Here is a 24327-nt window from a genome sequence, read left to right on the forward strand (position 1 = left end):
TAGTCATCAAAGTCAACATTCGAAGAATTCCTATTAGACCGGGCAGTATCGTCGCCCCCGCTAGCGCAATTATTCCGATTCGATTTTTTTGCACAAAGTTACTCAAAAAGAGGTCCTTATAACATATCCACAGGGTGCCGGGCGGTGCCGTGGTCGAAAAAAATTTTAAACAATTTTTTTTAAACAAATTCACAAAAATTACTTTTTATTTCCAACAATTTTTTTTAGATAATTTGGGTCATTCTGATCAAAAAAGGTCTATTGTCATTTTTCTCTAAAATTGACTGTTGTCGAGTTATACGCGATTAAAAATTTGAAAAATGCGAAAATGGCCATTTTCAAGGCTTCATAACTCGATTAAAAATTATTATTATGAAATTCAAAAAGTGACAAAATCAAGATTGAAATACCTTCTTCAGCGTCCTGAAGAGATTTTTGTCATTATTTTATTACAAAGCTGTTATTTTTAGTTATTAACAATTAGCGGTATAGTCCAACTGTATCGTCGCCCCCGTTAGCGGAACTATTTCGATTAGATTTTTTTGCACAAACTTACTCAAAAATAGGTCCTTATAACATATCCACAGGCAGCCGGCCGGTGCCGTGGTCTAAAAATTGTTTAAACAATTTTTCGACCACCGGCCGGCACTCTGTGGATGTGTTATGAGGACCTATTTTTGAGTAAGTTTGTGCAAAAAAATCTAATCGAAATGGTTCCACTAACGGGGGCGACGATACAGTTGGACTATACCGCTAATTGTTAATAACTAAAAAAACTAGCTTTGTAATAAAATAATGACAAAAATCTCTTCAGAACGCTGAAGAAGGTATTTCAATCTTGATTTTGTCACTTTTTGAATTTCATAATAATCATTTTTAATCGAGTTATAAAGCCTTGAAATGGCCATTTTCGCATTTTTCAAATTTTTAATCGCATATAACTCGACAACAATCAATTTTAGAGAAAAATTACAAGAGACCTTTTTTGCTCAGAATTACCCAAATTATATAAAAAAATTATTGGAAATAAAAAAATAATTTTTGTGAATTTGTTTCAAAAAAATTGTTTAAAACATTTTTCGACCACGGCACCTCAAGGCACCCTGTGGATATATTATGAGGACCCCTTTTTGAGTAAGTTTGTGCAAAAAAATCTGATCGAAATTGTTCCGCTAACGGGGGCGACGATACAGTTAGACTATAGCGCTAATTGTTAATAACTAAAAATAACAGCTTTGTAATAAATTAATGATAAAAATCTCTTCAGAAGGCTGAATAAGGTATTTGAGTCTTGATTCTGTCACTTTTTGAATTTCATAATAATCATTTTTGATCGAGTTATGAAGCCTTGAAAATGGCCATTTTCGCATTTTTCAAATCTTTAATCACGTATAACTTGACAACAGTCAATTTTAGAGAAAAATGACAAGAGACCTTTTTTGCTCAGAATGACCCAAATTATATAAAAAAATTGTTGGAAATAAAAAAAATAATTTTTGTGAATTTGTTTAAAAAAAATTGTTTAAAAAATTTTTCGACCACGGCACCGCCCGGCACCCTGTGGATATGTTATAAGGACCTCTTTTTGAGTAAGTTTGTGCAAAAAAATCTAATCGAAATAGTTCCGTTAACGGGGGCGACGATACAGTTGGACTGTTTATAGCGCTAATTGTTAATAACTAAAAATAACAGTTTTGTAATAAATTAATGACAAAAATCTCTTCAGAACGCTGAAGAGGGTATTTGAGTCTTGATTTTGTCACCTTTTGAATTTCATAATAATCATTTTTGATCGAGTTCGAGTTATGAAGCCTTGAAAATGGCCATTTTCGCATTTTTCAAATTTTTAATCGCGTATAACTCGACAACAGTCAATTTTAGAGAAAAATGATAAGAGACCTTTTTTGCTCAAAATGACCCAAATTATCTAAAAAAAATTTTTGGAAATAAAAAAATTATTTTTGTGAATTTGTTTAAAAAAATTGTTTAAAAAATTTTTCAACCACGGCACCGCCCGGCGCCCGGCACCGTGTGGATATGTTATAAGGACCTCTTTTTGAGTAAGTTTTAGCAAAAAAATCGAATCGGAATAATTGCGCTAGCGGGGGCGACGATACTGCCCGGTCTATATAGTAGTCACCATATGGCCTTTAAATAATACTTAAATTAAATGTTTTTTTCAATGGCAATGATGTATTCAAACAATAAAATACTACTTCAGATGATATTTTATCTAACATCTACGATCAGATAATATATTGTTACGGAAAATTAATGTAAACACAATTTTTAAGGAAAAATATAATGTTACCAGTACAATGTTACTGTACTAATCAAAATTCAAAGCTAATAAACATTATCTTTATTTTTATTCATGTACGTCCTTTCAGAATGTTGGTTACCATCATAGCTATCTTAATTTTATTTACTCTCACTCTAAATAGTATGCTTGTATCGATACCATACCAATCATGTAAATTATTCAACCATGATATCCTTCTTCGTCCTGGACTGCGTTTGACTGTTATTTGCCGTTGCATAATATTTTGTAGCAACCTCCGCCGAATCTTCTCTACCCAAGAATCTTTTACAATTCTTCTATAGCACAATATTTCTAAAGTCTCAAGGTGATTTAGATCAATTTTATTCACAGTTCAATACTTCAAGAAGTCTAAAGTAAGACCGAGAACACGTAGCAACGAAGTAGACGGATCCTCAACACCAATTTAGGTATCAATTATGTTACAAATTCCGTTGGACATTTTTCAAAAAGCAGCTCTGGATCTGCTATATTCTGGATCTAATTTTACAGTGACATATAAACTTTATTGAGAACCCTTAATCTCCAAGTGGATTATTCTCCAAGGTAAATTACTTCTCCCTTCAGAGGTTTAAAATGAATCCGTTAACCAATAAATAATATGTATGCGCGCCAACTGTTCAATTATGAAGCTGTGAATACCTCCAGGTACACGACTAGATATCAAAACGAAAAAAAAAAACAGAATATTTATGGTTCATGGATCACTATTAGACAAAATACATCCTGGGGTAAACTAAATTATGATGTGATAAAAATAAAACAAACACCTTACCAAGACAAATGAGAAGAAATAAATGTAAACCCCAGAAAATATGAATAGATGATATCTGAACTACTTTAGGAAAACAATGTATGTGTAAAACACATGGCATACTAAAGGAAAAAGTTAGATGAGAGCAACATCAAGGGATGAATAAATATGGGTTAAAAAAGAAAAATGTCACACAAATTTTCATGATAATTAACTATTGCAGTACATAAAAAAGGGAAGAATATTTTCTTAATCGGTGCTTTAATAAATCAAAATTAATGATTATATTTTATTTACATATATCACAAATATTTATTTTTAACCAAAAATTGTATTAGAATTTTAATTATTCTAGCATACTCCTCACAGTTTTTTGTTTCATACCTCAACAAGACCTTGATTTATCAACAGCTTCAACATGATCAGGTATATCCTCTTTGTCACTTAACATTATTTTAAAAAGTAAAAACGCATAAAAGAAGCTTTGTAACAGAAATAGATTTAAATGATGTTGAAACGTAGAGAAAGGAAACAACTCGTCGGGATCTAAATTAAAATTACGAAGATGTGAAGACAGTTTGCCATGGTAAATTTTTAGGTACGTTTGGATGTCATCTAGAACCTCTTCAGAGCTGTTAACAAGCAAAAAATAAGCTAGATCCGCACATGGGCTATAATTTGTTGGCATATATATCATACTAGTGACGTCATCCATCTGGTCGTGATGACGTAATTGACGATTTTTTTTAAAAAGAATAGGGGTCGTGTGATAGCTCATTCGAAAGGTTATTCACAGCTCTATTAACTAATATAAACATTAACATAATTATTTATACAAAGTGCCCAAAAAAATTTTTTTTAATTAAATTAATTGATACAAAAAGAAGAATCTATATAATTTATTTAATTCAAAATACATTTTACTGCTGTCAAAAGAAAGAAAAAAAGTTAATGTGAAAAATATTCGTTGCTTTCTGTTTAAACGAAATATTCAAACTGCTAAGAGGCAGGTAGATGGCAGCTTTAATATTGAATTTTACATTCAATATACATATTCTTCTTCTTTAAGTTCCATCTTCTATCGAAGGTTGGAAATCATCATGGCAATGCAGACCCTGTTGACTGCCGCTCTAAATAGCTCTGCACTACTGCATTCGAACCATTCCCTTAAGTTCTTAAGCCAGGATGTTCTTAGTCTTCCCACATTTCGCTTTCCTCGGATTTTTCCTTGCATAATAAGTTGTAATAATGAGTATTTTTGCCCTCTCATCACATGTCCCAAGTACTCAAGTTTTCGTCTTTTGATAGTTAGTATTATTTCCGGTGCACTTCCTATCCCTCTAGTTACTTCCCCGTTCGACATTCTTTGAATCCACTATATTCGTAGGATTCTTCTGTAACACCAAAATTCAAAGGCGGCCAACTTATTCAAATGGACTTGTTTGAACGTCCACGCTTCCAAGACATAAAGAAGAGTAGAGAACACTATACAAGTATATATAATATACATATACATTCCTCTTTTTGTATCAATTAACTTAATTCAGAATTTTTTTTGGATCCCTGTTAAATAATAATGTTAATGTTTATATTAGTGAATAAAGCTTTGAATAACCTTTCGAATGATCTATCACATGACTCCCATTCTCATTTAAGCCACATAGCCCTCTCACACATCCGTCGAGAACATGCCCTTGTCAGGAAGTATAGAAAAATTAACGCCGATCCTGTGCTCCTCTCTCACATTGGTATTACAGACAGAGACATAAGTACGTTTCGTTCAAGAAAAAACCTTCTGGATTCTGCAACGTTACATTTTGAAAGGAATTTCGAAATAACCGACCGTTGGCAAGAAGATTGGGGAAGAATGGTCCACCTGACATCTGGAATATGCCATGTACTCGTATTACAAGCCAGCCAGAGGGTTTCAATTAACCAAGACGGACCTGGGCGACACTAAACAGAATTAGAACCAACTGTGGTAGGTGCTCTGACTTACTTTTTAAATGGGAAAAAATACCTTCTCCAAATTGGGATTTCGGTGCTAAAAGACAAACGATTAAGCATTTGATGGAGGAATGCCGCATCAGATCGTACAGTGGTAATCGGTCCGATTTTTTAGTGGCGACCAATGAGTCGAGTGAATATATTTACCAACTATATTTTCGTTTATAAAAATTCATTATTATTTATAATGTATTGTTATCTTTATTTATATACAAAAACTGTAATACAGCCATACGCTAAATAAATAAATATTCTTATTTAAAAAATTATCGATTGCGTTATCACGCCCATATGGATGACGTCACTAGTCTAATATATATGCCAAAAAATTATAATTTAAAAATAGAAATCGACCTGCTTCGGGATTTACCTTCAAAGTGGCCCATTCTCGAGATAATGAATTTATTCCAACTCAAACGTCCTCCGTGTATATCAAAACAAAAAAAGTTATGTATGGTTCATTAATCACTATTGAACAAAATAAATACATCCTGGGGCAAACTTAATGTTTTGTGCTATAATTAGAACAACCTTCTCCATTAAAAAATTAACAGCTTATTGATAACTAAAAATAAATAATAATTATTAATTATATTTTATTTACATATTGATTGTCCATATATCAAAAATATTTATTTTTAATCAAAAATTGCATTATAATTTTTACTCTTCTAGTATACTCCTCAACATTTTTTGTTTCATAACTCAACATGGTCATAGAATCACCCGATTTATCAACCTCTTCTACATGATCAGGTATATCTTCTTTGTCACTTACCATTATTTTTAAAAGTAAGAACACAAAAAAGAAGCTTTGTAACAGAAATTGATTTAAATGATCTGAAAGCCTAGAGAATGGAAACAACTCGTCGGGATCTAGATTAAAATTACGAAGTTGAGAAGACAGTTTGTCATGGTAAATTTTAAGGTAAGTTTGGATATCATTAAAAACCTCTTCAGAGCTGTTTACAAGCAAAAAATAAGCCAGATCCGCACATGGGCTTCCAAAAGAAGATATTTGCCAGTCTACAATACGTAAATCTTCAGGTTTTGTTTTATCATTTGGATCCTAAAATTAAATATTTAACTTTAGTTTGGCATTGATTTAATTAAAAATAAAATAAAATAATTTTTTCTATGGATGCTATACAATGTGCAACTTCTCTCACTACTTACATACATTCAAAACGAACAATTTCTCAGGCAGTGAGAAAAGTCGGCCATTGCAGTGAGAAATATTTTTTCTCACGGGTTCACCGCCGGTTTACATACATAGGATCGCCATTTCCTTGGTAACATGCACAATACAAACACAATTATTTTTGTGAAATAAAATGTGTTCAAACTTGTCAAAACTTATCAAAAATTACCTTTTAGACCATTCAACTGTGAATTATAATTTTAAATAAATAAAGTATATAAATATTAAGAATATTAAATACCTATGTGTATATACTCGTATAGGGTGAGGCAGATAACTGGCCTATTAGAAATATCTCGAGAACTAAAGGCAACAGAATCATGAAAATTGGAATAAAGGGGTTTTGAAGGATGATCTATTAAATGAAAATATTTTCATCTCTTTGCAACTTCCGGTTATACCGGAAGTTGCTTATAACTTCATTTTTTTAAATGGGACACCCTGTATATTTTTACATTTTTGGATTCTCTTCGATGTCTTCTTTCTTAAAATATGAGGTTTTGTAATATTATACAGGGTATTTTAAAAGATAATTACGTTTTTTTATTAATTTCGTAGCAATATTCACACCCTGTAGAATTGTAGTAGTTTGACATCTAAAACTATACTTACGTTCAAATGATTTTTAATATACTCTACTATTGTTAAGAATCATTAGTATAACTAAATTTTTAATTTTAGTATATAGGGTTGGTCGAAACTCGGAATGAGTATTTTCTGAGTTTTCTTAAAGAGAACACTCTGTATTTTTGTATTGTAGTGAAATGATATTTTATAGTACTTTTTTATTTCTTAAGCATTCCCTATACCTAACTGCTTTAATTTGTGAGTTATTGGTGAATCAAGCTAAACATTAATTGCAAAAAAAATACGTAAAATTTTATTAGGTTGGCCGTGAAAATACTCAATCCCAAATAATTTTTCAGAAATAAATACATATTAATCCAGACTGGTCCTTAAAATTACCAATAATGGTTTAGCTATCAAAGTACCTACGTAGTTAAGATTGTTGGTTCGATTAACAATTAAGCACAAATTAAAGCAGTTAGGTATAGGGAATGCTTAAGAAATAAAAAAGTACCATAAAATATCATTTCATTACAATACTAAAATACAGGGTGTTCCATTTAAGAAAACTCAGAAAATACTCATTCCGTGTTTCGACCAACCCTGTATACTAAAATTAAAAATTTAGCTATACTAACGATTCTTAACAATAGTAGAGTATATTAAAAATCATTTGAACGTAAGTAGAGTTTTAGATGTCAAACTACTACAATTCTACAGGGTGTTAATTTTGCTACGAAATTAATAAAAAATCGTAATTATCTTTTAAAATACCCTGTATAATATTACAAAACCTGATATTTTAAGAAAGAAGGCATCAAAGAGAATCCAAAAATGTAAAAATATAGAGGGTGTCCTATTTAAAAAAACGAAGTTATAACCGGAAGTTGCAAAGAGATGAAAATATTTTCATTTAATAGATCATCCTTCAAAACCCCTTTATTCCAATTTTCATGATTCTGTTGCCTTTAGTTATCGAGATATTTCTAATAGGCCCTTTATTTGCCTCACCCTGTATGTATTTTATTTCAATTTAGGCATATAATATACCCAAAAGCACCTAAATTATTTAATTTTGAAATTTGAACTCTTGACAAAAACGCATCCATAGAAAAAGTACAGTGTACAACACGAGAGAAAATGACATATTTCTCTCTCGCTTGATTTGCGACACTCGCCTCGTGCCAACAAACTTCTGCGCTCGTGAGAAATATGTATTTTTTCTCTCTTGTTGTACAATATACTATTGTTCAAAATTAATCTTGAATAATAATATGACCAAAACGTTCAAATTCAAAATGTTTCCTAAATTTTTCGTTCCTAAAATATTTATCTATTATAATTAATCACCCAAAGACTGATAGTAGTACATTATAATATATTGCGTAGTTCCCATCAGCCTGAACTTTACCAATGACATAAAGTCTCAATAATATCATCATCATCACGTAGCGCTACAACCCTTGGTGGGTCCTGGCTGACTGTACAACTTTCTTCTAATTTGTTCGGTCTTCCATCAACCTAGGGTCCAATGGAATGCTCATTTTCCGGAGATCTGATTGGATGTTATCTCTCCATCGCATTCTGGGACGTTCGAGTAGTCTTTTGTCTGTAGGAATCTCCTCCTGTGTAATTACGTAGGATGTAAAAGACGTGAGTAGCGATAAATACGTTTATTGATATAGACGAACACAAGGATATATTTCAATCCCGGGAGAACCGCCGAACACTGTAACTGATAATTGATACGCGATTAGCTGAAGACTGAATGAGAACTCACTTTCTAGGCCCAAGAGCCTAGTTTTATAGAAGCTTAAATTGGGTCATAGGTGACGCTAGTCCCCCGTGATTTGTATATCTAATTAAAGTAAATAATTCTACTTTTGTCAGCAGTTTCGTGACATTTCCAAATTATATTGTTGATAATTGACCAATTTGTATCTAAACTAATTAATCTACGTGCGTGAATATAAAATAAATAAATTCGTGCGGTCTACTGGGTGATAAAATAATTCTGTTCAATATCGAATATGAATTCTGAATATTTATTATTGGACACCTCCCATATTAGTTTTACAAGTCTCTCGTTATGAAGTGTGTGCACGTGGCCTGCTCATCTTAGTCGCTGTGATTTAATTTATTGGACAATATCGGTGACATTGTAAAGTGCTTTTAATTCGATGTTGGTTCTGATCCTGTACTGGTTTGTGTTATTGTCGTGGTGAGGTCCGAAAATTTTTCTAAGTATTTTTCGTTCAAAACGTCAGAGCTTTTCTTCGTTTGATTTGGTCATGGTCCACGTTTCGCATCCATATGTTAGTACAGGTCTGACGATGGATTTATAGATTTTGATCTTGGAATTTCTTGTAAGATTTTTTGATCAAATCAGCGGTTTGCTGATTTGATTCTGTCTTTTATTTCTTCAGTAACATCGTTGTCACCTATGATTACGGCCCCCAGATACTTAAAACGTTGTACTCTTTCGAAATTGAAGGTGTTGTGTGAACGTCACATTTTGTCCTATCCTGTCTCTTCGTGTCGTTCTATTTATACACATATATTTCGGCTTCTCTTCATTAATCCTCAGCCCTACTTCGCTTTTTGCTCCTTCCACCTAATTGAAAACGGCTTTTGTAGATAGAATGGAGTCCAACGAGATCAATGTCATCTGCGTAAGCTAGTAATAACTTGGGACCTTGAACCGATAACAGTTCTGTTATTGGGTCTATTGAATAATAATTTAATTAAGCAATAGACCCTTTATTTCGGCCGACTTCATGGCTTTCTCTAATACAAAGTTAAAAAGTAGTGGAGATAACGCATCACCTTGTTGATTTCAAAGCTGTTAGACAGTTTATTATTACGTACTTTTGATATTCCACCCTCCATACAGACTTAAGTCATCTCTCAATAGTAGTATAATATAAACTAAAAGGGGTAGTTCCCTAGGTTGGCTGTATACCTTATACACACACCGGCAAAATTAGCCGAACACCTTAAAAATGGGACATGTTTGATGTCTCGAATCTCCTTATCCTGTTGTCCGGTTTGAGTGATTTTTTTAGTATGTTATAGCCTTATTAGTTAAGAATATCGGTGTAATAACATTGTTGCTAGACAGGTAAATGTCATTTTATACCGGGTGTTATAATCATACTGTGTTTTTTCTTAAAGTTCGGAACACCCTGTAGAATATTCTAGCATATATAAAATATTAAAATTAAAATTCGATTGTAGACTTAGGATTTCTTAACATTTTCTTTTTCGATTCATTAGCTTATGTTGAAAAATAAAAAAGTTATGTGTTTTAACAACTAGCCATGCTTTTTATCAATAAATCCTCATAGTAGGGGAGGAAAGTATGCTAAATTTTCAGTTACTCGAGCGTTATGGGGACCTATTGGATTGTGAATAGTGGGTGCTAAAACCAAAAAAAGTTAAGTTAAGTTTTCCATAAAGTGTGGGACTCTCCATTTTTAATTTAATTTTCCATTTCTACCAATCGTTTTTTCCGATTATAGGAAATAATCTATATCTATCCATAATTGGAAAAAATGTTGCGAATAAAAGTTGCTTATTGTTACGTCAAGGATCCAAATCTGCAATAAAAATTGGGGGCTCCTATTTAAGATTTTAAAGTAACCCTCCACCCCACCTCCGTGGGGAGTCGTGTTTGGTGCCATTCGGTAGATTTTTGAAAAATATTGAATAGGTGTATTTTGCAGTTTTACGATCTGATGTTCAGTTCGCGAAAATTCGCAGAGTTCGTATTTAAAATTTTTAATTTACACCCCACCCCTCTCCGTGGGGTGTTACGAGTCCTCAGGGAGGCGGGGTGGGGATTTAATTTAAAATCTTAAATAGGAGCCCCCAATTTTTATTTCAGATTTGGATTCTTTACGTAAAAATAAGCAACTTTTATTCGACACATTTTTTCGAATTATGGATAGATAGCGCTATATTCGGAGAAAAATGATTGTTTCAAATGGAAAATTAAATTGAAAAATGAAAAGTCCCCCACTTTATGGAAAACTTAACTTAACCTTTTTATGATTTTAGCACATACTCTTCACAATCCAATAGGTCCCCATAACGCTCGAGTAACTGAAAATTTAGTATACTTTCCTCCCCTACTATGAGGATTTATTGATTAAAATCATGGATAGATGTTAACGCACATAACTTTTTTATTATCTTACATAAATAAATGCATCAAAAAGGACAATGTTAAGAAAGCCTAAGTCTACAATCGAGTATTGATTTTAATATTTTACAAATGCTAGAATATTCCACAGGGTGTTCCAAACTTTAAGAAAAAACACAGTATGCTTGGTACACCCGGTATAAAATGATATTTACCTGTCTAGCAACAATATTATTACAACGATATTTTCAAATAATAAGGCTATAACATACTAAAAGAATCACTCAAATCGGACCAGTGGTTTAGGAAATTCAAGACATCAAACATGTCCCATTTTTAAGGTGTTCGTCTAATTTTGCCGGTGTATGTAGTTAAACAAACTGGAACATGAAGTAAAACCACTTCTATGTAAAAGGTATATTTACTAAAATTTTTAAAAATCCCACTGATTTTCAAATTCACTGATGATGGACCGATAGGTTCGAAAACGTTCTGATGAACACATTTTATTCAATCCATTGGGATTTTTAAAAATTTTAGTAAATATACCTTTTACATAGAAGTGGTTTTACTTCATGTTCCAGTTTGTTTAGTATAATATACTTTAAAGAAATCAATAATATACATTAATCAAAATAAAAATAAACGATTTCGTTTTGATTCAAATCGGGTCCCTTGCCATCCCCCGACATATGTTTCTAGGTTTACCCATTATCAAGGAAGCTTTGCAAGAAGACCTATCTGAATCACAACACCTGTTCTGCATCAAAACGAAAAGGGCGAAAGGCAAGGGACCCGATTTGAATCAAAACGAAACCGTTTATTTTTATTTTGTTTTATACCATACTCTGTATTAGAGTACAAAAATGATGAGGTTTCAGATGGTAATCTGGGATGCATTGTTGGAATATTTTCCTAAGCGTCGCCCTTTTTTAGTACCTGGGTTAACAGATTACTTGATTCGTTGTCGACACTCATTTCACTCATTTCATAATATACTTTAAGGTCTAGTCAATAGCTCACTTCAATAATTTATAGTTGTTTTCTTTTTAGTGTGAACTATAAATTTGAACTTGTTGCTTTCTATAAATTTTGTAATTTTAGCTGGTAGTTTTTAATTCTGTAAAGGGTCATTCTCACGGTGTGATTTTAGTTGATCAACTTTAGTGGATCAACTAAAATCGAATGAAACAATAGTGTTTGAAGCGTATGAACATTTGTTGGTCGACTTGAATCACTCTTGTGTGCGTAAATTTTTATCGTTTAACACTAGAAAGTCGGAAGGGCCAATTTGGCCCCTGTTGCGATTTGAAGTTATTGCAGTTTTTTATTTGAGGCAATAATAATTTCATATTTTATGACTTTTAGTATTTTGATACAAAGACTTATTTAACACAAAAAAAATTGTTTACTAAATTTATTAAATGGTTTTTCTAACAAATCTACCATATAAGTCTAAAGGGGCCAAATTGGCCCTGTGTAAGTTATTATCGTTTTCTGGGAAATTCGACGAGCCTTTCTTTCAAATTCCTGTCGGATGGGTAAAATTATATTTATGTATATTTATTGTAAATGGTTACTCTTATACTGGTACTGATCATCTACGTAATAAAGATAAAATTATTGGTGAACGCAAGTGATCACAAAGATACAATAATTGTGGGTGTAGAGGACCAAATGATGCGTCTTTATACTACAAAAGTAACTTTAAGACGATGGCCTATGTACGTGTTTTATAATACTCTTGACTTGGAAGCAATAAATGCATGGATTATTTATAAAGAAATAACTGGAAGTAGACTCAGTGTTTGTAAGTTTATTCTTCGGCTGTGTGCTGTGTGAAGAATTATGGGCCCCATACCTTGACTCCCGAAATCTGGAACTACGCCTAGAAACACCAGGTCTACCAACAAATATCACTGTTACTATCCAAAAACGACAAAAATATCAGTTGAAAATATTTTGTAAAGGTAATCATACTTTCAATCATTGCCGCGGCTGTAACAAGGCAATCTGTGGCAAATATCAAAAACTGCAAACTGTATGGTGTTCCAAATGTTTTTGATAGGCAGCGAATGTGTTAAACAATAAAAGTAAAAAATAAAATCAGATTCTATCGTCTAGAGTAGATTTAATTTCTTTAAACTGAGTTTTAATTGATTAAAGAACGTGGGGCTAAAATGATCCCTTCCGGCTTTCTAGGTAGGTAAGCTAAGCCCGACTTTCTAGTGTTAAATTAACAAAATGAGTTTAAAGTGGTCAGAGAGTGTTATATTCAGATGTTTATATCCTTCTGTATCCTCCAAAGCAAGTTCTTTTAGCAGAGTTTCTGAAACACGACATTCATTCCCTCTGTTAATTTTAATCCAATTTCGTATCCAGAAACGACGTTTTTTACGTTCTTTATTCCATCTTAACATAATTTTCGTGAGCTGCTGAGTCACTAAACTACTAATAAATGCTTTTGCGTATAACTACACTTAACGCCATTTTATTAAAACTAATTGAATCAATTTTGTTTGAAATGTTTGAACAAAAACTTGACCGATTTGATCAAAAAGCTTAATCAAAAAGTTTATCAACTAAAATCGAACCGTGAGAATGCGCCTTAAGACTATATACTAGGCCTGATGATGAGGCAAATAATGTAAGCCTCAAAACCAGTTGCGTCATTTTTTAGACCAATGAAATACAAACTCAAAAAATATTGCGAGTATCGACCTAATTTATATCCAATAGTATTTAATTATTTAATAATTCTTTGTATTATCTTAGATTAAAAAATATATCGTTACCTGATATTTAAACAGAAAATTGTTACACCAACAGTCTCCGTGAGTTATGACAAGCTTGTATTCTGGTTCTTTTAGTTTAGACATAAATTCAGTATCTACAATTTGTTCATATTTTTTAAGCTTTTCTGTCAATTCTGGATCATCTTTTAATACTTTGTAACCATTTGATAAAGTATCAGAAAAAAATTTTTTATATCTCTCTTCATTATCTTTTTCACTGGCATTTTTCTTCTCAAATGGATTAGTTCCATTCTTTTCTGATAATTTTTTAAATAATGCTGGATTTTTCTGTTTCATTGCAAATGAAACTGCGTGAAACTTAGCATACTCGATGAGAACTGCTTTAATGTGTCCTGGATTCATCGGGACTTTTTTATCCCACAGCTCGTATTGTTGTGTTTTTAAATTCTCCATAACTAAACCTTCAAGTTCATCTTCAGCAAAACTCGAATAAAATTTGGGGACACTCTCGAAAGGATCTATAATCAATAAATCGTCGTATTAGCCCGGCCGCACATCAAAGAAACATGAAACCTAAATTACGTTTCATGGAAATAAACCACTGCTAAACAAATATATATCCGGCCATTTATGAGACTCTCCGAAAATAAAAATGTGTCATGAGCATGAATCACACTCGTTTCATTAGTAGGCGGACTTTGAGATGTTTTTAGCAGTGTTTTCTTTTCATGAAACATGTTTTTCGTTTCATGTTTCATGTTTTTCGTTTCATGTTTCTTTGGTGTGCGGCTTGGCTTAGAAATAATAAAATTCACTAAGTACACTTTAGTGAAACTGGTGTGAATTCGATTAAAATGAACAGTCTTTTTTATATTCGCATCACATGAATATTAAAAAATTGTAATACGTGTTTAAACAATAAATAAACAAGATGTAGTTTTATGAAATACTCCACCACAGGAACCATAATTTCTTAGATATTAAATTAATTACTTTGATATTTGATGAATTTTTCCATGAAAAAAATAATTTTATATTGTGAAGTTAATCAGTTTGTTTCCTAAAGTATGGCAACCTTTAATATTCAAAATTAGTTCGGATTATAAGCACATGATTAAAAAAGGAGATAATTATGGTTTTGACAAGAATGAAGGTTTTTCATTTTTGAGGTACGGAGAGGATAAAACAAAATATAATAATGGGAACCTGGAATATACCATCACTAACGGGAAAAGAGGTGGAACTAATGGAAGAAATGGATAAATATCAACTAGCAATTTTAGGACTAAGTGAAACTCAGAGCAAAGGAAGGGGTAGCCATAATAATCTCAAATGACCTAAAAGTAATCAAGATTAAGGCCGTCAACTCAAGAATAATACTATTGGGAATACAATTAGATGTACAAATTAAGATCATTCAAATTTACGGACCAGTAGAAGGTACACCAGAACAAGAAATTATAGAATTCTACAGAGGATGCCCAGAAAAATTCTGGAAATGGGACACACGACAAAAAGGAGAATAGGACTCCCCGAAAGAATTGGAGGGAACAAATAGAGGACATAGGGAATGCAAGAGGAGAAACGAAAGAAGAAATGAAACGCCTAGCCAAAAACAGAAAAGAGTGAAAAAATGGGTGAAAGAAACAACGGACCATAATCCGAGGCCGTAATACGCATAAGGAAAAAAGACAAGATGAAGAAGAAGACAGGAATGAAGGTTTTTATTTTATATTTAATGTTGCTTAAGGTTTGAATGGGACATTTTCCGAGAAAATGACAAATTTTGCAAGATTTATTATTCGCCCTGAAATAGACTGGGTGCAAAATTAACCGGACACCTTAAAAATGGGTCATTTTTGATATCTGGAATTTCCTAAACCTGTTATCCGATTTAAGTAATTTTTTTAATATATTATAGCCTTATCGCTGTAATAGCATTGTTACTAAACAGTTAAATTTTCATTGTATACCGGGTGTACCAATCAAATTGTGTTTTTCTTAAAGTTCGCATCACCCTGTGGAACATTCTAGCATTTATAAAATACTGAAATTAAATTCCAACTATAGTCTCATGTTTTCTTAACATTTTCTTTTTTGACTCATTTGCTTATGTTGGATAATAAAAAAGTTAGGTACTTTAACAACTAGCCATGTTTTTCATCAATACAGGGTGTTTTAAATAAGTATGGCCAACTTTAAGGGGTAATTCTGCATACAAAATAATGAGAGTCTCCTTTATAAACGGTAAGTCCACAAATGCTTCGTTTCCGAGATAGGGGGCTTAGGGGGTGTTGAAATTTTTATTACAAAATGACGATTTATTTATTGCTTTAAAACCGGTTGAGATATGCAAATGAAATTTGGTCGGTTTTAAGATGTAGTTATTTCACATTTTTTGACATACAATTAAGCATTTAATATTCACCATTGGCGCGCATACGGGTACTAAAACCGCTCATATTACCTGTATGCGCGCCAATCGTGAATATTAAATTCTTACTAGTATGTCAAAAAATGTACAATAACTACGTCTTAAAACCCGCCAAATTTCATTTGCATATCTCAAGCGGTTTTAAAGCAATAAATAAATCGACAGTCTGTAAGAAAAATTTCAACAACCTCTATCTCAGAAACGAAGCATTTGCGGACATAGGTCTATAAAGCAAACTGTCATTATTTTTTCATGTGGAATTACCCCTTGAAGTTTGCCACACTTATTTAAAAACACCCTGTATTCATGAATAACATGGGTAATTGTTAAAGTACCTTAACTTTTTTATGGTCCAACATAAGCGAATGAATCAAAAACCAGAATTTTGAGAAAACATGAATCTATAGTTGGGTTTTAATTTCAGTATTTTATAAATGCTAGAATATTCCACAAGGTGATGCGAAATTTGAGAAAAAAACACAGTTTCATTGGTACAACCGGTATACAATGAAAATATACCCGTTTAGTAACCATAATATTACAGCGATATTGTTAACGAATAAGGCTATAACATATTAAAAAATCACTTAAATCGGACAACAGGTTTAGGAAATTCTAGATATAAAAATGACCCATTTTTAAGGTGTCCGGTTAATTTTGCACACCAGTGTATGTCAATGTACAACAATAACTTTCAATATGCAATTTAATTTTAAGTGATGGAAAAGATAGAAAAAAAATTTAAGTTCTTTGTCTATATTGTATATTGTTGTCTATGTATATGTTAATATTTCTGCCTTTTTTAATAAAAATCTTTGCCTATATAGGCACTTTTTCTTCAATTTTTCTTGACTATAAATCCTGGTTAATAATTATTAGGTACTAAACCTATTAGGTTAGGTATTAGGTTTAGGTTAACTAAACTAATATTTTTAACTTTAAGTAAATAATACTCTATATTAAAGAATAATAATGTTTACCTTCAATGCTGTGTTCTTCTTGGAACTTCTTAAATTCTTTAAAAACTTGTTCATATATGTATATCTCTCTACTAAAAATTTCTTTAATGGGTGTAGCTTCTCTAAAACCCTTATTCGTATGGGAAGATTTCAAAATCAAATCCAAACTTTTTTCCTTGTCTTTGATGGTAATCGCAGTCAGAACTCCCAGAAAGTTGTCTCCCTTGCTTGATCCAGAACTGGTTATTACTTCATAATCTGTGAAGCCATTTTCCCTAGCAATGCTGTCTACTAATGCTCTATGTTCTTTGGCAATATCCATTTCGATGGATAATTATAATTTGAACTACGCAGTCTTAAAATTTAAACGTATATATAAACGATAGTAATACCAAAGAATTTCTTTATCTATCTGTGATAATTTTTTAATGATTTACCTGCAGTTGCGTCGAAATTAGCTTGTCATCAGGGTACAATCGAGAAATAACAAACTATAATAATCGCCATATGGCACTTATCAAATACTTAAATTAACTACTTTTTATTTCGCATTCAAATAACAGTTATACTACTTCAGATTATATTTTATCTAAAAAGTACATTCAGATAATTATATAAAGTCAAATTGCGTCGGTCTAGCTGGCAATAAAATAGATGTACTTACATAATAGTACATTCTTTCACGGTTTTTGCTCTAAATTTTAAGGAACCGCTTGGATTAACATGAAATTTGGCATACGCATAGCTTACATGTCAAAGAAAAAAGTGATATTGTGCCGATGTGTGCTTTTACCCTGGGGGTGACTTTCACCCCCTCTTGTGGGTGAAAAAATGTATGTCCAAAATAAGTCCGGAAATGGGTAAACTGACTAATTTTAATTAACTTTTGTTCTATAGAGTTTTTTCACTAAGTCAATACTTTTCGAGTTATTTACCAGTGACTATGTTCGGTTTTATAGTAAAAAAAAATAGATTCATATTCAACCAAATTTCAAATAGAATATTTCGCCATGAAATATCCAAAAAATTAAACACTTTTTGGGGAAAACCAATTATTACTTTTTAAAGTATTTAAAAAAGATTTATTTTTGTTTTTATAAAAAGTTTCTAGCATTAAATATAAGCAAGTTACGCTCAAAATAAAGTTGGTCCCTTTTGTTTTGGCAAAAAAAAATCGGAAAGACCACCCCCTAATTATTAGCAACTTAAATGAAATTAATCGTTACCGCTCCACAAATTAGTTTACTTATGTTGTGTTTATATGATCTATAAGTTTCATCGGAGATACCAAAAATCTCGAAAAACAATAAAAGTCAGCATTGCTTTTCTGAATAACATGTATTTTCTTGTTTTTCTGTTAGACAAAAATTGATTAAGATTTGGTGTTTCTAAATTTGCATACATTCGTGACAAGTGACCCGTTCAACCTCTTTTAACTACATCCCTTTCAAAAATAAGGACTTTGAACTGATGAAATTTACAGATCATATAAACAATACATACACCAGTCAAGAAACTTGTGAAGTCGTATGGATTAAGTTCATTTGAGATACTAATTTTATTAGGGGGTGATTTTCCCGATTTTTTTACTAAAATAAAAATGGACTAACTTTATTTTGACCGTAACTTGTTTACTTTTGATGCTAGAATTTTTTTTTATAAAACAAAAATAAAGCTTTTTTTAAACACTTTAAATAAGTTGTAATGAGTTTTTCCCGAAATGTGCTTCATTTTTGGTTATTTCACATTAAAATATTCCATTTGGAATTTGACGAATATGAACCTACATATTTTTCATTAGCTATAACTCTGCTTCTACTAGGTATAGAGATATGATATAAACACCATTTTTGAAGTTATACTTCTTTACGATCGAGAGTGAAATTGTATAATGCCGGGCGCATGCGCACACAGACAGTATGTAGTTCGTTGCTAATCTTTCAAAATATGTATGTATCAGCGCTGTCAGCGCAAGAAAGTCATTAAAAGGATATATTAGTGTTTTTGGTAAATGTATTATTTATTATAATTTTTGTGTCTTTGGACTTGTCTTCCTCGGGAATAAGATGTTTTATAATAATAGTAAGTATATTTAAAGTATTTTTTTATTCTTCACTTGGTCTATTAAAATCAGTATGTATGAGAAATCTTGTAACCTGTCAAGGCGAAGGGATATAGCTCAGTGGTAGAGCGTGTGATCGGAGATCGAGAGGTCCCGGTTTCAAATCCCGGACGATTCATATTCTTTTTTTTTTAATTTTTGGTATCGTTTTAATAAAAAAAAAGAATGTGTGTACTTTGTACGCACGTAAGAAGTTATACTTCTATTATATTATTTCAACGAAATCAATATACTTTAAACAGTTTCTCTACTACTTTCCAAAAATTTTTATTAAAACAATACCAAAAATTAAAAAAATAAAAGAATAAAACACACACAAACACATTGAAACATGCCACAAATGATTTCTGAACAATAATTGTTGCTAAAAATTTAATTAAATACGTACTTTCTGAAAAAAATTATATAATAATATACTTACAATCATAAAATCTATAAAAAATGATATAACTTGCATTGGGCTTGAACCTACTTTACTGGGGGGCTACTACTATTGGGCTGAAATTATCCAAATTATTTTTGCGCCCCCCAAACTCAAATATTACAAGCTATCGCCTAATAGACCGAGTAACGACAGCTTGTAGAGAATTTGAAAATAAATTGAATATAAAAAAGACAAAACGATGGTCATCAGCAAGCACTAAAACAGGAGGATGACAGCCAATGTCGGTGGAACAGATCTGGAAAGAGTAATAAAAATAACGTACCTTGGAAGAATCTTGATGAAATTTGGGACCACTGACTAGAGATAAGAACACGCCTGGAAAAGGCACGAACAGTGTTTTACAAAATGCAAAAAGTTGTTTGTAACCGCCAGCTGGGTATCTCATTGAGAACTAGAATACTTAAGTGCTATGACTACTTCACCTTGCTCTATGGTGTTGAAACCTAGACAATGTCAGAAGCAACACAAAAAAGAATCCAATCATTCGAACTCTGGTGTTACCGTAAAATGCTCAGAATATCCTACATGAGCCGACAAATGCCGAAGTCGTGCGGAGGATGAACAAAAAGAGAGAGCTTATAAATAGATATATTATGTATATTAGAACGTCTTTCGACGTTGTCCGATGCTTAACTTCCACGTCCTTCTATCATCCCATTGGTCATCTCTAAGATCCCTTGTACTCATTGCTTTGGTTACCCCTTTTTTTCATGTCGTTTTGGGTCTTCCTCGTTTTTTGCGGTTTGGTGGTACCCACTGCATAATCTTTTTGGGCAATCTTGTTTCTTCCATTCTTTGAACAAGACCATACCAAATCAACTGTTTCCTCTCAATGTCTGTTGTTAAGTAAACATCTATTCCAATTCGTCGTCTTACTTCCTCATTTCGAACTCTTTCCCTACGGGATATACCTAACGATCTTCTAAACATCCATTTCTACAGCTTCTAATTTTTTCCTGTTGTCCTCAGTTATTCTCCAAGTTTATGCTCCGTAAAGTAGGCAGCTTTTAATAAGTGTTTCATAGATATTGTATTTTCGCTGTATTCCTATTTCGGAGCTCCAAAGTATTCCATTTAGGCAGAAAATTGTTCTTCTAGCTTGTTACCCTTTTATTTATTTCCTCATCATATTTTCCCGTTCTATCGAAGATTATTCCCAGGTACGTGTATTCACTACAGGATGGATAACTCAGCTCCTATGGGTAGGTATTTAGTTTTTTCCACATTAATTTCCAAGCCCCAATGTTTATATTCCTCCTTTAGTTTTCTTGCCATATACTGTAGATCGTCTTTATCATTAGCTATGATGACTTCGTCATCAGCAAATTGTAAGGTATATAAACAAACCTCTCCGAGGTCTATACCCATACCGTGGCATTTACATTTCCACTGGTTTAATGCTTTTGTAACATATATCTTGAACAAAGTTGGTGAAATACAGCAGCACTGGCGCAGACCCTTGTTAACGATGAACTTTTTAGATAGTGTGTTGCCAATTTTTACTTGTGATGTAGAATTTTCATATAGATTTTTTAAGGCTTTGATTAGAGTGTAGATGATTTTAGTTTCTTGTAGTGATTTCCACAATTTAGTCACAGTAACGCTGTCTTATGCTTTAAGGAGGTCAACAAACATGAGATGGGTCTCTTGATTGGTTGCTGATTTTTTTTCAATTAATTGTTTTAGGCAGAAGACATTATCTGTGCACGTCCTTCCAGCGCGGAAACCAGCCTGTTCTTCTTCTTCTTGTTCCCTCTACTCCATCTCAATGAGATTTCTAATAATGCGCCCGTACACCCGGCTTAGTGTACTAGTTACCGATATTCCTCTGTAATTTGAGCAATTTAACTTATTTCCTTTTTTATGAATGGAAGAAATATAAGCTACTTTCCATAAACTGGGTGGTGTGACACAATTTATATATTTGTTCATACACCAACTAAGTGCTTGAAAGAGTTTATCTGTCCCACATTTTATTAATTCGGCAGGAATATTTTCTGGCCCTGGAGCTCTACCATCTTTAAATTCATTTACAGCTTTCTTCACCATATCAACTCCCACTACTATCTCTTCGCCTTCAACGAATATTTCTGTCGGTGATTGTGTGGTATATTCGGCTCTACTTTCTGTTAGCAAACTCTCGCAGTATTCTTTCCATTTTTCTGTTGGTATTAACAGAATAGAAGTAGTATTTCTTTCTGTATTCTTTATTTTGTTTAAAAATTTCCATGTCTCTGAACACTTCCTTCCGCATATGTAAGTGTTGATCTCTTGGCATTTCCTATCCCAAATTTCTTTTTTTGCTGCTGTTACTGCTCTTCTTGTTGTTCTTCGTAGGTCAAAATATTTGTGGCGGTCCACATTCCCCGTGTGGGATGTGGGCCGCCCAAGTAGGATTCACTCACAGTATCTCCTGACTTGATCGTAAAAGGCGACTAATAGAAGCAGCATTCCGCTGTCCTCTTCCTTGAAATTATGTCGACACCTAACCCTCAACGACCAAACCCCGATACACACCTGCAACTCACCTTCCGTGAGATTGGAGTCCTTTTGTCCGTGGGTGAGTGGCAAGGGCCGTCTGCGCGTGGGGGAAGCGGGGCATGTATATGTCGCGCAACCTATCCAACTGCGTTCAGAACGTCCAAACTAGACATGTACTTCTAAAGGGGAAGACTGGTCTCCAGAGGACAACCAGTCTAAAGGAAAAATACCTTAAACAAAAAATTATCTGGCCCTCCAGGTTGGGGGTTGAGACGTCAGGTTGGTTCCCTGTCACTTGTAAAAAACCTCATTTACCAAAAAGCCTAAAAGTTGCCTTGGAACTTCGGATGGATTAAACAGAGAGAAAATACGCTTTTGATAAAACAACATAAAATACAATATTTTGGTCTCATTCATAAGAAATCAAAAGTATGAACTGCTCCAACTTATAATCGAAGGCAAAACCAATAGCAAAAGGAGACCATGAAGAAGACGCAACTCTTGTCTTAAAAACCTACGACAATGGACGAATATGACCTCCATAGGGCTATTCAGGGAGGATGCAAATAAGATTAAATGGGCAAATGTAATGGCCAACGTCCTTAAGGATAAATCATTGTAAGAAAAGATCGTCTTTTATCACGTTTATGAACTAAAAACTATACATATACATTATTTTTACATAAACATTTTAGTTTTTAACCTTTTCTGTCTAAATAAACAAACATGAAACGATTTTACAATGTCACAAAGACATCTAATATCAAAGTTTAAACCATATTCGTGTTGGCTACAAGTTAACGACGTATCTAGGTATGTCAATTTCTCTTTGAATTTATTGACGAGCCATCAATTGTATGCCGGATAGATATCTGAAATACTACCTGCTATTATGCTGTCGCAGAATATCAAGAATGCTAATGTATAATTGGATATTTGTTCACAGCAACATTCATTATGAATGTGCCTTTTTCGAGAGATATACAAAAGAACACTGAGCACGAATGACTGACAAAAATTTGAGGTGTCTAACAGCAAAAGTTGTATTCTCCTCTTTTTAAAATTTTATAAACACCGAAAAAAAGCTGAAACGGTAAAAATATTTTACAGTGTTTTTAGAGAAATTATTCAAGAAAATATTTTTGTCCAGCTCACATACAAAAATTTATTAATTGAAAATCATTTTCATTATATAATTCTGTCCTAACAGAGACAAAAAATTACCCGACCGCGTAAAATCAAAGAGTGAACAAGAACAATAGATGTGATTTAAAATACAAGTCTTCGAATTTCCTTAGGAGCACACCACACAAGTCCAATACAAACTCTATACTGGGAGACTGGAGAGATACTACTCACGTTTAGAAGACAATATCTAAGTCTTTCTTATGCCGCTGCAGTATCCTCTAATCAAGATAATCCAGTTATATACAACGTATTCGTTGACCGCCTTAAAAGTTGTTTCCAAAACTCAATCGAACTGATCACCCTTTATATTACCGCATACAAACTTACTTATCCAAAATAGGTATTCATTTTCCAGACACCTACGATATTTCCGCAATCCAAACCCCTTCTCCTTGGACAATTCGCCTTTCCTCTACTGATATCAGCATATTGCGACTAAACAAATCAGAAATGCCTGCAAGTCTAATCAATGAAGAATTTCTTAAAATATTAAGCAAATATGGTAATAGCTACTTCAAAGTTTACACCGATGCCTCCAAAAACGAAGACGGAACTGGCGCAGCAATCTACTCGTCAGATTACACAGCAGCCTATAAATTACCTTCATATACAACAACGTTCTCCGCTGAACTGTTTGCTATTCTAAAAGCATTAGCTCTGATAGAGTTGACAAAAATAAAAAGAGAAACATCAATATTACAGATTCTCTCAGCTCAATATTGGCATTAAAACAACTCTATTCTGATCATCCACTACTACTTTTCATTAAAAAGGAACTAAAACATGCAGAAAATATGAATATTAAAGTTAATTTTATTTGGATACCATCTCATACTGGAATCGAAGGTAACGAGATTGTAGACAAAATAGCAAAGAATGCACCTAATAACCCAAACGCAGAAGAGAACATGAAAACCCTACACACCGACCTGAAAGCATATTTCAAAGA

The 24327-nt window shown here is 32.7% G+C and overlaps 2 protein-coding genes across 3 annotated transcripts in view; both read right to left on the reverse strand.

Annotated features, from left to right (window-relative positions):
* LOC126879895 (tachykinin-like peptides receptor 86C) overlaps window positions 1–24327 on the reverse strand; it is an 883727-nt gene that overhangs the window by 363568 nt on the left and 495832 nt on the right. The gene's annotated exons all lie outside the window — the stretch shown is intronic.
* LOC126879898 (uncharacterized) lies at window positions 2348–17680 on the reverse strand. Of its 2 annotated transcripts, none has more exons than XM_050643243.1 (4): window positions 17164–17651; window positions 13789–14267; window positions 6034–6150; window positions 2348–3696 (listed from the first exon to the last, which is right to left on the reverse strand). In XM_050643243.1, the coding sequence occupies exons 1-4, from the start codon at window positions 17462–17464 to the stop codon at window positions 3460–3462; spliced, it is 1134 nt and encodes a 377-aa protein (XP_050499200.1). In that variant the 5' UTR covers window positions 17465–17651; the 3' UTR covers window positions 2348–3459. The 2 variants fall into 2 exon arrangements, with proteins under 2 accessions (XP_050499200.1, XP_050499199.1); XM_050643242.1 differs by lacking the exon at window positions 2348–3696 and having other exon boundaries at window positions 5661–6150; window positions 17164–17497; window positions 17580–17680.

Source organism: Diabrotica virgifera, chromosome 2, assembly GCF_917563875.1.
Source record: "Diabrotica virgifera virgifera chromosome 2, PGI_DIABVI_V3a".
Lineage (NCBI taxonomy): Eukaryota > Metazoa > Arthropoda > Insecta > Coleoptera > Chrysomelidae > Diabrotica > Diabrotica virgifera.

Bases quoted from the DNA above. Each gene is read 5' to 3' on its own strand.
- LOC126879898 (XM_050643242.1), bottom strand. From the start codon at position 17,464: ATGGATATTGCCAAAGAACATAGAGCATTAGTAGACAGCATTGCTAGG. The intron at 14,268-17,163 runs GTAAACATTATT...TATTGATTATAG, and splicing joins AGAAGAACACAGCATTGAAG to ATCCTTTCGAGAGTGTCCCC. The intron at 6,151-13,788 runs GTAACGATATAT...ATTTAATTTTAG, and splicing joins ATTTTCTGTTTAAATATCAG to GATCCAAATGATAAAACAAA.